At 37.4% G+C, this 16,508-nt stretch overlaps 1 protein-coding gene across 2 annotated transcripts in view; it reads left to right on the plus strand.

Annotated features, from left to right (window-relative positions):
• The first annotated feature begins 1,051 nt into the window (after positions 1 to 1,051).
• Positions 1,052 to 16,508, plus strand: part of LOC114539738 (pro-epidermal growth factor-like) — a 33,593-nt gene continuing 18,136 nt past the window's right edge. Inside the window, exons 1-3 of one of the 2 annotated variants that reach the window (XM_028560345.1) lie at positions 1,052 to 1,126; positions 9,295 to 9,624; positions 10,026 to 10,404. In XM_028560345.1, coding sequence (XP_028416146.1) covers positions 9,330 to 9,624; positions 10,026 to 10,404 — 674 coding nt within the window. In that variant the 5' untranslated portion in view covers positions 1,052 to 1,126; positions 9,295 to 9,329. Of the gene's footprint in view, positions 1,127 to 6,787; positions 6,956 to 9,294; positions 9,625 to 10,025; positions 10,405 to 16,508 lie in introns of those variants that run through there. The other variant, XM_028560344.1, reaches the window with a different exon arrangement.

A 16,508-nucleotide genomic window follows, 5' to 3' on the forward strand; every position in this document is an offset into this window, starting at 1 on the left:
ACAAACGGGAACAGACTGTAGCATTGTTGTTATCATACATATTTATCATAGACTATCTAACATTATTATCATATCAAACATTATTATGTTTGTTATTATATACATATTCAGTCTTATAATTTTATTCGCAACAGACGTTTGACAGACGTGCGCTTTAATTCTCTGTGTTGTATACGTTGTGAAGTATCGTATTTCATTCTGTCTGAAGATTTCTTTAAAATGAAGTCGAAATTTTTACTCTCAAGATTGCTTTATTTACGTATTGAATTGTTCGTTTTATCTTTATATGTAAGATATTGCGCGTAAAATATAAAGTATAAACGAATAATTTTAATAATGATAAGAGACTATGGTAATAATATAGAAGGGGCTTGTAGCTCAGTCCATTCCGGGTTTTACAGATTCCGGCTTTTCTCATTCCGGGTTTTACAGATTCCAGCTTTTCTCATTCCTGGTTTTACAGATTCCGGCTTTTCTCATTCCTGGTTTTACAGATTCCGGCTTTTCTCATTCCTGGTTTTACAGATTCCGGGTTTTCTCATTCCTGGTTTTACAGATTCCGGCTTTTCTCATTCCGGGTTTTACAGATTCCGGCTTTTCTCATTCCGGGTTTTACAGATTCCGGCTTTTCTCATTCCGGGTTTTACAGATTCCGGCTTTTCTCATTCCGGGTTTTACAGATTCCGGCTTTTCTCATTCCTGGTTTTACCGTTCCCCGCTCCTTTCTCCATTCCTTTCCCCGATTCCCCGTTCCTTGTTTTACAGATAGCCATTTCTGACTGTCGATTCTTCCTCTTATTTCTATCAATATGTCCTTATATGGCATTGTGTACCAAACCCAACTAAATTAAAATTTCCCAACATATTCAACGGCCTGTAACAATTTACATTTTTCTTAATTCACCCAGCCATTCTCACCCAGTAAAATTAATAACAAAATGTTCAAACGCTCTTCATCTGAAGGACGTGTCTATGCAAGGTAAATATAATATATGTATAGCCGCACGTATATAGTTAACTCAGAAATACAGCTGCTGTGTACTGTGTACATCTTGTATAGCAGATATCGGTTTTGGAAAAGAAATAATTTTATATCGCCTCTGAAAGAACAACCAAGGCAGCTAAGGTAGGATTTTTTCTATGATGTAGAATAACACCTTGTTCAGTTTCATCGTGGTCAAATTAAAAACTGTTCCTTTTTGTCTATATATACATTATATATTTTATTGCTGATGCTCATTGCATATAGCCATTTTGGCATGAATGTGGTGACAGTTTTCGTGTGTCAAACAAAAGTATATATACAAATTTGCAAATTTTGCAAGGCTATATTTTCCGCATTTTACGGCAATTCTCAACCAACTTTGCATTTTTACTAATTTTGGTACGTTCGTTTTGATTGATTGGTTTATCTTGCAAAGATCAAAAAGTAGTCTATAATGCGAAAGGTGTATTCCCGTTTTAATTTTATTTAAGTTAAAAGCAGAAATACATATGTTCAAATCGAGTTGGGTAACTCATCTTTATTTTATATACGTATATATGTGAATGACTATTGGGAAAATTTTACATATTTACGAGTATCGCATTGTTAAAAGCATATACGCAAGCCGGGTGAATAATCCAAAACGTAAAGTGAAATTGTAATCGTTTTATAGCTCGATTCTTAAGGTATCATATTTAACGTTAGATATTATTGCATTATAACGCTCGACGAGGCAAATGAATGAAGAATTGCGCGAGAGGTGAATTAGGTTTGCTCGTTAATAAAACCACTATTTGCATGACTAGTCGCATTATGTGAAATGAATGTACCTTTACAAATGACGTAGTCAGACCTCAAAAAGGGCGTGCTTGTGCTTGTAAAAATGTATAAAAGCTTTGGTGGAAGCCGCGCTGGTTTCACGCTGCCCCCTGGCCTCGTTTTTTCCCTTGGATATACGATGACTGCATGGAAATAACTCAGAATGAGATAAAAGCTAGAACACTAGGCGACTGCATTGAGACTAAAAACATCATTGCGACAGGTGCTTGTAAATTATTGATAAAATATCTTGTTCACTAAAACAGCTAAAAAAGCAAAATTTTCCATTTTTTAGTTCTTGTTCAAAGGTAGGTGATTTTCAAACTATATAGACTCCGACGTATATACGTTGCTTTAACGATGCATGAAAACTATAGACGCAATTGCATTCGTATGCTTCAGTTTTCCTTTGTACATAGGTTAAAGTGTGTTACCAAAGCAATGTCATAAAAACATATTTAATAATATTTCTACGCCCTCGCTCTTAAGATCGACACAGACCGGACGCGATGTGGCAACTCGACGCGAATTTTCTGTTTTCAGAAGCACACAAATTAATTTCCGGAAGCAAAATTTGGAATCTATCGGTACCAGAGCAGTCAAAATATATTATGTTTCAGTAACTTACAAGAATATAATGATAGTTGAAAATTTATTCGCTTTTCGAAAATGAAAAACTTTGAAAAATCGCGTTGCGTTGTCACATAACGCGTCCCGTCTGTGTTGACCTTTAAGAAAGGGTCAAAGTAGATCGTTGAGGGAATATATAGTTGCTGGTAATCATTAACTGAAAAAGATAGCTGCATCAACATCTAGGCCTATATAGCCGATATCGCTGTACAGGAGGAAACTCGAAAGGAAACTTAAAACAGAAGCCAGCCAGGTTAGGATATTTTTCCAAACTAAATTGATCTTGTTGAATTAATATAAACGAACTTAAGCTATATTTTCTGAAGCAAATTTTATAACATACATATAACTTTTCCGCGTTTAAAGCGTGGTATTTTTCAATAAATGCGTTGAAGTTTCTTTGTGATTCTGCAGTGCATGCGCATAGCGCTGATCGCGAACACTCCGTTTGCGATGAACTCCGGAACAGAGTACTTCGTTTGTATATAGATTAAATCAATCAAGGTGGAAGTTGAGATCGTAAAACGAATAGGCTCGTTTGTAAGTTGTTGGAGGCCATATATACGTATCGGTAATATTGGAGAGAATTCGAACATTGTTATTGCCATATCGATTTGTCCGATATGGTTTTCGAAAGAAGTAAATAATTCGACAGGAGAGTTTGGTGGCCTATACCTGTTGACAACAACAAATGGTTTTGATTGAGGTTTACGAATTTCAATGCACAAGTTTTCAAGATTCTCCATCTTGAGGTCACTACGTGTAATAAAGTTAATTGAATCTTTGATATAAAAACAAAAAACGTCCGCCATTTCTGTTTCTATCTCTGCGGACTATTTCATAACCAGGTATATATATAAACCTCACAGTCTTGAATTGAGTTTTCGAGTTTAGTTTTGGTAATTGAGAGAATGTCTACTAGACAATCGGGAGGCAGAATTTTAAGTTCGTCTATATGTTTCATTAAACTAAATATATTCCATAAAGCTAGTTTGAAAGCACGTTTAGCAGAAAAAATTGTCGTCGGTCTTTCATTAAAATTTTTAAACACCAAGGGGATGTCAATAAAGTGAATGTATAATCATTACAATGGTGTTAATTACCAATTGTGTGATCGTACTAACAATAGAATTCATATCGAATTCATTAAAACTCTTTATCGTACTCGAGGATCTTTTACTGTTTTCCGGAAGTTCTGTTTACACAAGGGTATCTTAGTAAGTATTTACCGTATGAATACGCAGAAGGTGCCATTTGAAAGCTGAAAGTATGATCTTTCATCTGATGTATTTGTTTTTGCAATTCATAACTATCCCCCCCTGGATTGAGCATAAACATACAAAGATTGCGCAATTCAATTTTGTTACATTTTCGTAAAACTTGATAGTTGGCCAAAACGGGATGCATTTTGGGCTATATTGTAAATGAAACGTTAGCTTATGATTCAGCAAGTGTGCATGCAAAATTATATGAATATTGACATAGTAGAAGTATTTTTTTTTATTTTTTGAATTCGGCCCTTTTGAATACATAAAACACAACATTTCATAGTTTGCAACTTTCATTTGAATATACTTGCACAAGTATAGGTAAATATAGGGAAAAGTGGAATATAACTATCATATAAAAATGTAAAATATAAAAAATGTAAAATACAAAAAATGTGTCCTTCAACATGGAATGGTATTATCTCACAAATATTGGAAAATGTCAAGTGCGTAGAAACTGCACAGTACTATTTGGTAACAAAGTTTATCAATACTCTCATCTGCGCCCAGTGTAGTTTTTGGAGTGCCATTCTTGGAAGCAGGTAAATCCTTTGCCAACATGTAAGAACTTTTGACACTGTGGAGCTGAACAGTATGTCCAAACTCTAAGCCGCCCCTTTCCAGTTGCATAACATACAACACAATCCTTCCTTTCACTGTCTGACGTCATTGGCATGTGTTCAGTCTCATAGGTATGAACTGGCTTGACATTGACATTTACTGGTGGTAGACCTTTCTCATCCAACCCAACCATCTGCCGAACCAAAGCTTCCCTAAACTCAACAAGAGAGGATTTGCCTGGCCTATTCAAGTTTGAATCATTCGGATTATTTTTCCTATGAATCTGGAAGAGAAGAAAGGAATTGACGACAGCAATTTCTATCATGTGGTAGAATAATGTCTTCCACCAACGCTTACATTTGCGTGAAACCTTGTGGGCAGCAATAATTTGATCGGATCGGTCAACCGCATTCATATAATTGTTGTGCCGATAGAAGGCTTGGGGTTGGCGAACATTTACTTTCTCGAACCCATCTTTCCCCTTGACCCTTCTCTCTACCATCCTATAATCATTGGCAGTATCAATACTTGATAACAATGAAACAGGATTATTATCACTCCACTGGATTACCACCACCACACCATCTCTCTGCCAGCGCATGCTTCCTCTCTCAACAGAACGCCCCCATTTTTTTGCATCAGCAAAGGCTTTGGGAAAACCTTTTCTGTTGGTCCTAACAGTTCCAGAAGAAGGAGTTCCCTGTAAGAAGAAATCTTTGACTAACTGATGAGAGGTGTAGAAGTTGTCAAAGTATACATGATAATCCTGGTTGAAATAGGGTTCAACAAGTTTCATGACAACATCATAGCCTAATCCATGCTCTGAAATGGGCTTGGCAGTTTTCCCAACATAAATGTCGAAGTCAATGGTGTATCCATTCAAGCTATCTGCCAACACCCACAGCTTTACCCCCCATTTTATGGGCTTGTCTTTCATGTACTGCCGTAGACCAGAGCGATGTTTAGACTTAACCATTCGCTCGTCTACCGCAATATTTTGGGAAGGCTGATACAAGAGGTGACATCGCTCTTTGAATGAACAGATGAACTCTTCAACTTTCCGTAACTTGGAAGGAGGATCCTCGTTACAGGGGTCAACCACATGAAGGAATGCCATCAAAGCTTTGAATCGCTTCAATGGCATTATACTTCTTGCCCAAAGACCATGGTAGAGTGTCTTAGTGCTCCAATATTTTTGCACTGAAGACCTAATAGTGACCAAGCTGAAATATATCGGAAGAGAGATAAGATTGTAAATTTCATCATTATTGGTCACCTTCCAGGCACCTTGGGAATCAGTGTAGTTAGAGTAGCCTCCTGATGCTATTTTGATGAAAGCATAGGAGTTTGTATGAGTTACTATGGAACTAACTATTTGGTGGGTAAAAAACAATTTGAAAAATTCCATCTCAGTTGAGAAAGCACCACGCAAAACAGCCCTATCCAAGTGGAGCCCAGGTTGACGATTAGGCTCAAAAGGAGGAATAAGATTACCAGCATCTTGGTCATCATAACTGCTATACTGCTCTCTACCACCCTGTTCCCTGCCGCCACGTCCTCTACCATCGCGTCCCCTACCACTGCGTCCCCTACCACCACATCCCCTACCACCACGTCCCCTACCACCACGTCCTCTACCACCACGTCCCCTACCACCACGTCCTCTGCCACCACGTCCACTACTACCACCATTTCTGCCACCCTGTCTACCACCAGAGTCAGTTCGCTCATCAACATTGCCAATGGGAGAACGGTCCCTGTTCACATTACTGCTGGCTTCAAGACTTTCATCATCAGATAGAGTCTGGTCTGCAGCAGAAGTTTCTTCTAGTGGAGGTTCCCAACTAATAAACATAAGGATATTGAATCATCAATCACGTTCTAGTTTTAACAGTTTGAACCAGAGATTGTAAAACGCGAAAGATTTGAAAAGAACTTTGTTCATCTTTCAAAAAAAATAAGGAAATTTCACTGGTTTGGAAACAAACTTTGGACAACTCACAATAATGCGGGACGCACATGTGCGATCTTGTATACATAAAATACATAAAAATACTTACTCTGAATCTCCATCAGACAGCATGAGCTCGAAGTCTAAGTTTATTTCTTCATTTTCAGACATACCCCAAGTGCTTTCATCGCTAGAAGACTCATTTTCAGTTCGAAAATACGATTCATCTGATGTAAATACCGCTTCGGCCATGACGGAATTGAAGTGCAAAATTACGCATTATTTCCGTGCAACCGCATCGCTAAAAATTGCAAAGAGCAGCCACACATTTGGCTGAAAATCAACTAAAATAAGTCGTCTGAATGATTTTTACCCGTAAAATCGATTTCTGAGGCTTCTGGTTTCCTAGGATACACATATCAAAACGTACAAGCCCGAGAGTCGCCCGAAAGGGCTTTCCGCACGACCGAATGTTTGCGCAAATGCCCACATAAGGCAAAATATGTACTTGTAGCGTATGATATTTAGTACACAAATAGAGCTGAATTTTATAAACAAAATGGTGGGCGAACGGTCACTTTCGGCTGAAAAGAAACGAAGATACAACGCTACAAAGATAGGTCACTGCTTCATACTTTCCACAATGCATTTTTGAGATTGAGTGAGACATTTGTTTGTTGAAATATTGCGATAACTCGCCTAAAACGCGATGAAAATCTACGAAATCAACACAAGAGAAAGGTATTGATATATTCTATTCGGTTGTATAATTTTCATGTCCCAAGTATTTGTTTTGCCCAAATTTTTAAATTTTCAATTTATGTGTCCTCGGAGACGCATATTCCAGGGCGGGTATTATAAAACACAAATATCTTTTCAAGTTAACACTGCAAAATATGGCAAAATATCCAGCAGTAAAAGACCCAATTTATCGTTCAACCGTCGATGACCTCTCCGTTTAAACAGCGTGGAATGTACGTCTGCATGTAACGGTACCATTGCCCGCACTTTGCTGCAGTTATTGTACCGATGTTTCGATTAAGGGCATCTAAGAGGAGATGGGTGCGGAACTCTCCCAAAGGTAGTCGTTGATTTCTTGCCGCGGCCCTATCACCCATCAAACGCTGAATTTCGGGACGGGAAATGTCTGCTTTTGTTGCTGCTTTAAGGACGCTTATTGCTTGCTCCACAATGTTTAGGAATGGACTGTATGGAGGAAGTTTCCGTAACTCGGTATTAGGAGCAGGGACGGGTGGATTGTTGTGTGCTGGTGCGCCGTCATATATAAAGATTACTTCCTCATCAGGATCAAGATTAAGGCGTGTTTGTGTAAGGAAGTCAGCAAAGCGTTCACGGTTCATTCCTCCAAGAAATGCCGTGTGAAACACCAAGCCACCATTGGCGGATACAGCTAAGGCCACTGTCATATTTCGTCCACGCTGTCCACAAACCTGGTGATACGCTCTTTCACCAACTCTAGCTCTACCATGACTACGGGCGGTCCAAACGTTGTATCCGCATTCATCGATAAACACACAGCTGCGCAGGATAGCATGGTTCATCAACCATTGTGCATATTCTCTACGCTTTACAATCACATCAGGTCTATTTCTTTCGGTTGACACACGTCGCACCAGTTTTAGTGTGAACAACATCCCATTCAGAGTTCGTGCAACTGTACTTTCATGGATTTCGGGTTTGTGTGGGATTCTTTGCCTATAACCCTTGGACTTTCCGTATTCAGGGCGTCTCCTTCGTTTTCAGGCTCTTTCGTCGATACTTTTTTAATCTCAAGTTCGTTAACAGTTCTATTAGGCGTTTCGTGAAGAATATTATCCGTGTCATCCGCGTCGACTGTTAGTAATGTCTCCAGCGAATTTGATAGCTGATATTCGTCGTTAGTGTCGTTGTCAGATATTTTGCCTTGACATGTGTAGGTTACTGCGTGTAATCACATGGTGACTGTCGGTCAACAATACTGAGTACAACTTCGCATAAGAAAAGCGAACTATACAATGCACATGCCGCCGTAAATACAGTTTTGTCTACTTGAGGATTGGTTTAGTTTCCTTTGTTGATTTACATAAACTGCGCAAACGTTTCAGCCCCGGGTGAGAGGCGTGGGTTCGGGTGAAGGGCGCTGTTAGTCAATTATTGCGCAGGTAAACAGCGTCATGCTTTAGCTATTCCCCGCATAAATTTCCTGTATCAGATTAAAATTTTTTTGTAAATATTTCGGAAATGTAGAAGTGTATGATTCTTTCCGTACGCCTTTATATAGTTAATTGTGATAGAGATAATTTTTGAACTGATCTACGTGAAAAAATTATGTGATATGTGAGTATACTAATTATATGTTTATTAATTAACTAATTATATGTTTATTAATTAATTAATTAATTAATATTAATTAACATCAATTAATGTTTCTCATTCCTGCATGGCTGAAATACCGCGTTATAAATTTTTTCTAAGTAAACAAGACGCTTCCTTAGCACTTACTTAACTAATAAAACGCATAATCAAACGCATTATATATTACACTTTTTGTTAACGTATCGCATGCCAAAACACTCCTCACACCCGCTGCTGATGTTTAGGACAAAGAAGCAGGAAGTTTAATGAGCCGCTGAAATCAGAATGAAGAAGCAGGAAAAAGTTTTATTTCGATTTATTTCGATTTATTTCGATTAACTAAAACTAAGATTGGATTGTTAGGGATTGGATTTGGATTCACCAAAATTCAAATTCTCACAAAATTCAAAATATAGCTCTTTTTGAAGTCATTAGTAAGTTATATGTTGAAACTAATAGTATTGGCTTGTGTCTGTGATATTCCATGCAGCAAGTACAGAATGAAGTAAATAGATACCAACTGGTAACACTTCAAAGCTATCGCATTATTTGCACGCGCACAACAATCGATGACCAACTGCAACGTGGATTCGCGTTGTTCTGTCCCAGAGAAGGATCTGACTACCATAGGGCTGTCGTGTATATAATAGACTTAATAGTGCTGCAAAATTACAGCTGCATGTCACTGATTTTGTCAATTTGATATTCATTGTATTTCTGTTCAGATAATCTGTCTTCATTTCTTGCGAAATAAACAGAAATGACTAAGATGGCTTTCGTTTCAACCAAAATTTTGTTTGCTTTAACAATCTTGATGTACTTTGGTGGAACTCTGATCAATTGTAATGAAGATATTCCCATTTGTGACAAGCAATTAAAACAACTGAAAGAAGAAGTGAAAAACTGGGAAAGAAGATGTGTGAATGAAAGTCTGGGAAACTTGGATGAAGTCAAAAATAAACGTCGACGTGAGAATAATTCCCCTGGTTGCACGGCAGAAAAAGAATATTTCCAGGCGAGAATGCGTATGCACTCACAAATGTGCTTCTATGATGGTAAGCTAATCGATTCTCTGATATCTTTTGTATATTATGCCAAAAGGAGGGCTGGTTCATTCTCTTGCAGTGGTGCAGGCTCATCCGGAAATTTTTGAAAGTAGAGTGTATACTAAATGCGTTTTCTAGTGTTTCAGAATGTAACAACTATTTTTTTTCTAAGAAGTATACATCGTAAACTCGATGCCACATTACTCCAACGAGGAGTACAGCATCGCCATCTGGTTTCTATAAACCATCCCAGCTATTTCTGAGATCAAATTAGGTCATTCAGCGAATTAACAATCACAGAAGCACCACATTGTACATTAGTTCGCATCCGTTTATAATTATGCATGTCTATAGGCTGTATTTATACATTAATATGCTGTATTTGACTTCAGCCGTAATTTCTTTTCTAGAACCTTATCCTGAGCAATATATGTTCTTGGCGAACGAAACTGCAATTTTGGCAATTGACTTAATAACACTTGACACAAGAGTCGTCGTCGATGGAAAAAGAAATATAGGAACGCTGGGCATTGACCTAGAGGAAAAGAAAATATATTTTGCGGAATACGAGAAAGAGATTCGTCGCGCAAATTTTGACGGCACTTATGAAGAAATCATTGTGAATGATGCTGAGGCATGGCTATTAACAATTGATTGGATAGGACGTCGTATACTCTGGACTAAATACTTTAAGCAAACAATCAACGTGGTGACTTTAGAAGGTAAAGACAACAGAACACTGAGTAAAACCTCCAAGGCTCGGGATGTAGCAATTGACCCCGTCGAAGGGTGAGTGATTCATAAATTGAGAAGTAATGGCATTAACGGCTTTAACGTAAAATCTGTTATAAAGGGGCGGTTATTTGCACAAAATCATGTATCAAGTCGGTTCTGCAAATCGGTTAACTCATAAAATGCAGAGTGTGCTAATAATTAGTTAAATTTCGCATGTTTCTGGACACGAAGTAATTTCCAGCCCAATAATGTATCTTTGGAGGAGAAAATTGTTCGTGTCCTCCTATGAAGTTGTAAAAAAGTTGGTAAAAAATGTTGGTAAAAACAATAATTGATTTGATTTGATTAAGTCTTTAATTGTTATAAGAGGTAATGGCTCACAGCAAACGTGTGGACTTACGATTTACAACTATACACTTAAGAAAGCATATTGAAAAACAGTATACAATTATCCACAAAAAAACTCACACTAAGTTAAAAAAGGCATCTATAAAAACTCTTTTAAATCTTTCCGTACGAACCCTTGATAATTCATAGTCATGTCCACGATTACGTAACTCCAATTGGCGTTTGGGTGATAACAGGGCGTGCAAGGCGTGATTAGGATCTGTTATAATTTTTTTCCAAAATTTAACATCTTTAGTATTTAAAGAAGATATTCATGTTAATTATATTCATTTTGAAATCAATGGTGTTTGCACTCCACTCAGTGCAATTACCATTATTTATATGCTCGATTTAAAACTATGTCAATTTGATTAAGATACGTTGAGTAAGACGCGCACCCCAAACTTTGATGCCAAAGTTTAATATCGATAAGATAAGACTGTGGAAAAGAAGATCCAGCTCCATTCTGGAAAAGCCATAATATTTACAAGTTCGGACAATAGAGACCTTAAGATCGACGACGGAAACAGAGAATGCGGGAAACCGGAAGTGTTTTTTTAATAATTGCTTTTGTACGCATGCGTGACCTCCCGTGCTGTGTCGTAGAATACGTCTGGGTAGCTGGTTTGCCGTCTTCTAGAAAACGTGAGTTTTTTTATGATATTTTCTACTTTATTCTGTTAGACATTCAAATATAACCTTTTTGAATGGATAAAATAATGCTTATTTAACGATGGCATAAAATATATACTCGTTTATACAAAGGAAATTGACCGACTTTTTCATTTTTAAAATAGGTCTTTCCAAAATGGCGGTGCAATCAGTTGAGAAGGATAAACCTTCACGCAGGAAGAGTCAGTAAGTGATTAAAATTTCTTTAATTTTTAAGATAAGGAAAACAAACGATTTTTAAATACACAAGGAAATGTTTACCTTATTTACTATTGATTGCATTTGTCAAAAATCACAGATTTTGTAAAACTGCAGGCTTTTTCAATGCAGATTGAGATGTAAACAAATAAAGGTTATTCAGGGAATAGTCAGATATGTACCATTTAAAAGAGGAGTTTTAGCCTTTCCGACTATCTTGTTGTTTACCTTAAACTTCTAAGCTATAGTTTCACATATTTATAGTGTTCACTTATTTATAGCAAATGAATTATTTGTTCTACATTGTGTTTCACTGATCAATGTAAAGTGATTATAACATCAACAAATTATTGCATAGAGCTTTTCAAAAAACCTGCTTACAAGCAAAATTACAAGGGTTCTTTGGAGACTGCGTTAGAAGAAGTAATTTGTACAAAATCTAATTTTTGTTTTTTTTCATTAATTTAGTGCTATGGTCTGACTGATTACCATGGCATTTTATTGTGCAGAGAAATTTTGGTAAAAAATCCTTTTCAATTTAAGAAGAGTTCAACTCAGCGTGGTCAAGTGTGGTTGGAGATAGCGACAAACCGTTCAAATATCACAGAACCAAAGTTTAAAAATGACTTGGATCAACGTGCAGTTCGGGAGCGATACAACCTTCTATCAAGTAAGCTTCGAAGAAAGTTAAGCAGCGAGGAAAGAGCATCTGGAATAGATACCAATATGTCTGAAGTTGAGGACATGGTTGAAGAGCTGATTCAGATTGAAGATGACTCTGCAGAAAGAAAAAGATTGGATGATGAGGAAAACAAAGTGTGGAGTGCTAATGATATACGTATGAAGGGTATGGAAAAACTGAGAGAAACTAAAAGACGAAAAGAAAATGAAGGTGACGTTCAGAAAAACAATAAAAAAAGAGGTCTAATGGCAGTGAGACCATACAGTATTTAAGGGGAAAAAATGAGCTTATGGTTAAGTTTAGAATGGAGGACAAGGAATTGGAAGAACAAAGACAAAACGAGAAAAGAAAAAAGCATGATGAGTTCATGAGAATGATGTTGCAACAGCAGCAACAATTCCAAGCTATGATTATGCAACAACAGCAGCAGCAAAATCAGATTGTGATGGCTGCTATTTCAAAACTTGGATCAAAATGACTTTCTAAATAACACGTTGATGTTTTATTAAAAATATATTGATTAGTCGTTTTAATGATGAACACTCATAATTTTGTTTCAATATTTCTTGGCTTTGCTGCACACTATTTACACTTCAGATATTGCATGTAAACAAGATATATTAAAGATGTTAATTTGTTCATGCAATTTTCTTTAATTAATGATTTTGTGGATGTGAGTATTCTTGTAGATTGGGAGGTTCAAGACCAAAGAATGTTGATGTTGTGTTACCATACATGCATGATAATGCATTACTAAGAATTGCACTTGTAATGTAAGCTTTTCCAACAGGACTGAGGGCCACTTTCAAATTTTTCTTAAAATCCATAAATTTAAATCTGTTGATTATGTCTCCAAATAACCATTCTACTGACACCCTTACTGAGCTCATGGATTTATTAAATCTTTCCATGTCGGCTGTTACCACTGCATTCCGGAAATGGGCTTGGAGGTGAACACGTAGGGGATAGGCTGGGTCTCCATACATGCACATTGGTTGGCCAGCCTCTGAGATTGCAAATCTTTCAAGGTGTGAAAGAAGCCCTGACTGAGCAAGCATAGAGGCATCATGTTTCTTTCCCTCTAAAATCATTTCGAAAAGAACATTGCATAAAGAATATATACATGCATAATGTATTTGGTTGATCCAGTCCTGAATTTTAGAGAAAGTGTGTGTGTCGGGGGGGGGGGGGTGGGTGAGTACACTGCTTATCTTTCAATGTTTTGGGGTGCACCTCCAGTAAAACGTGTGACAAAACTTCCACTAATTAACACATGTAGCTTACTATAACAGTGGAGAGAAAATGTTCAAAACAGAAGTAACCAAAATTTAAACCTATTACCAACCTATAGGTCCATACAAATGAGCAATTAATCCATTTGGCAAAGAAACTGGTTGAAACTTAATGGCGTGAGTTCGTTTGTGCCCATTAAAAGCTGATCTCTGGAGCTTTTTGGGGCGGCAGATGGGTCTCACGGTTCCATTTACGAACCCAAAGCAGTTTTCTAAAGCTGCCCCTTTATGATAGATTGCTTGGGCATATATTTGGAGGTTTCTGGAACTGAGAAAGGAATGGTTCCATCTTGTAACCAAATGCCCATGCTCCTTGTAGATAAAATCAACCACTTCGTTATGAATCATGCTCAATGCAGGGGTAGATTTTCCAAATCGGTGTATAAGATCAGAATAGCGACATGGATATGTCAGTCGTTTTAGGCAGATACACAAGCCCCCAATGCCACTGCATACTGATCCGTGTGGGCAGACAAATTTTTGAGGTAGATTTAATAATTCGGCAAGCATTTCTATATCACTTTTCCTGCATCGAAACTCAGCCATACATTCAAAATCATTCATCTCATGAAAATCAAACTCGCCGATATGTTTATATGGAAACTCTGGGTTTTTCGAGAAGTGCAGTTCATTAAGAAGTAGAAATTCTTCTTCATCGATAGTACCATCATCGAAACTTTCCAGCAGAATTTCTCGACTGTGTTTAAAAGATGCCATTCGACTTTTCCCGTCTTTGTTTTTAAAAATTCTTAAGGCTTCAAATTTAGTGTGAGAACGGTAGTCTCGACCCGGGCCTCGGGCCCCGAATACCGTCGCTGTCATGTAGTCGATCTTAAGGTCTCTAATATACATTGTGCTACAAGCTTTATTCATTAATTCATAAAAATGCATGTCCCAAATAAATGGATACTCTTGAAACGTTATCCCAAGGATTTTGAACCTACTTTTCTGAGATATCATAGGTAATGGATCAGGCAATCGATATGATATTTTTCCGCGAATAACCATCTCCTATAATACCATACGATTTGAATCCACCCAGTTACTAATGTTTCTAGTTTCTTCATCTGAATTGTCATTATCAATAGTAACTTTAACTCCTAAATTAATATCATCTGCAAATTTCACGATTATGTTAGATGGTGAGACAGGTTTTATATCATTAATAATGATTGAAAACAATATCGGTCCTAAAACTGTTCCTTGAGGGACCCCTCAACAACTCGTTGACGCCTATTTGTGAAAAAGCTAATATTCCAGTTAATTATTTAAGGGTCTATAGCAAGCATCTTTAAATTGTTGCATAATATATCTTGTGGTACAGTGTCAAATGCTTTGCTGAAATCAAACGAAAAGACTCTGACCATCTTGGCGTTGCCATCCAACCATTCTAACCACGTATGTTGTGTTTTTATTAGCGCCATTGTGGAATTGTTACCCTTCCTATAAGCATATTGGTCACTGTCAATAAAGTTTTGCATGGATGGAGCTAGCTCGTTTTTATGAATAGCTCTCTCGAACAGGCGCATTATTATTTTGGTTAAGGAAATAGGTCGCAGCTGTTTAAGTTCGGTAAGGGGGCTTTCTTTTGGGAGTAGTAAAAGGATTGCCAATTTGCCAAAGTTAACAGTTTATTGTTTTTGTTTAAACTATCTTCAAATGGGGCTCTAAAACTTGCTTAAAGTAATTTAATAGGCACATATTTCGAGAACAACAATGGCGGCACTCGGTTTAGAAAAAAAATACAACGCACAAAGTTTTTTATGATAATTTAACTTTTTTTATATAAGACGATGTTGGAGAATGCGGTCAGTGCACAGTTAGTTGATTTATTGTGTCAAATATATAAAATGACCCTCTGAATTTGGGTCGAAGTGATTTCATAGGATCCAAACTAGAATTAATGTGACATTAAGTGAAATTTTAACATCAAAACACGACGCATGGAGTTATTGGCGATTCTTAGCTTTACAGGCGCAAAAAGAGGCTGAGAAAAGGTAATAGGTTACAGGGTAAACACCCTGTATTAGTTTGTTTACAATATGTAAGACAAAGTTTCTCAATTTATTAAAATTGTAGTTACAAGGTACAAATAAATGGTGCATACATGGCGATCCTTTTGTGGTTGGGACTGAAAAAGGTTCTTACTGTCGGGCTCACACACTAGTCTGCATGTAGTTACAAGTTGCAGTTACTGTTTTAATGCATTCTTGTGTAAATTTTACTTTTTGCTAACGTGGTTGCTAATAGGCGCTTGGCTTAGCATCCGAGTTTTGAATTTGCCCCCCATTAACGCGCTCCCTTTTTTGACTGATGTTTGCGATACCAATGCCTCCTCTAGTGTTATTTATAAGGGACCTTTAGCACGCAACGTTTTCTGAGCGACGGCGACGCGTGTGACCGCGAAGGGCCTGGAACTGACACAACACCTTCGCGTCGCGTTCCCGCCAAATTTCGAATACTTTAGCAAACAACAATCATGTAGGCGACGGTCAAAACATCTTGATCGTACGGAAATTTCTTCGTTTAGAGATTTGCGAGAATTGCTTGTACTTTCATACGATAGCAACTTCATTTCTGATATAGAATTTTTTGTCATGTATAATTCTTTCTTGTCGAAAAACCCAGATTTTTGCTACGATACCTATCCTGCCATTTCCCTCGACGATGTAGAAGAGGCCGAATGCAAGGCTGAGTTTCGTGTGTTAAAGCAGGACTTACCTCGTCTTCGAGAGGTTCCCCGGTGGCAGGGATTCCGGGAAGCACGACTTAGACCACTGATGCAGGAATAGAACCAGTCGATGAGTCAAGTAAGAATTGCAGTTGAGTGGCTATTTGGAGACATTGCTAACTCTTTCAAGTTTACAGATTTTAAGAAGAATCTAAAAATCGGTTTAAGCAGTGTGGACAAAATGTATGTAGTTTGT

The sequence above is a fragment of the Dendronephthya gigantea genome, unplaced genomic scaffold (assembly GCF_004324835.1).
Source record: "Dendronephthya gigantea isolate DGI-Jeju-01 unplaced genomic scaffold, DenGig_1.0 000216F, whole genome shotgun sequence".
In the NCBI taxonomy this organism is placed as follows: domain Eukaryota; kingdom Metazoa; phylum Cnidaria; class Anthozoa; order Malacalcyonacea; family Nephtheidae; genus Dendronephthya; species Dendronephthya gigantea.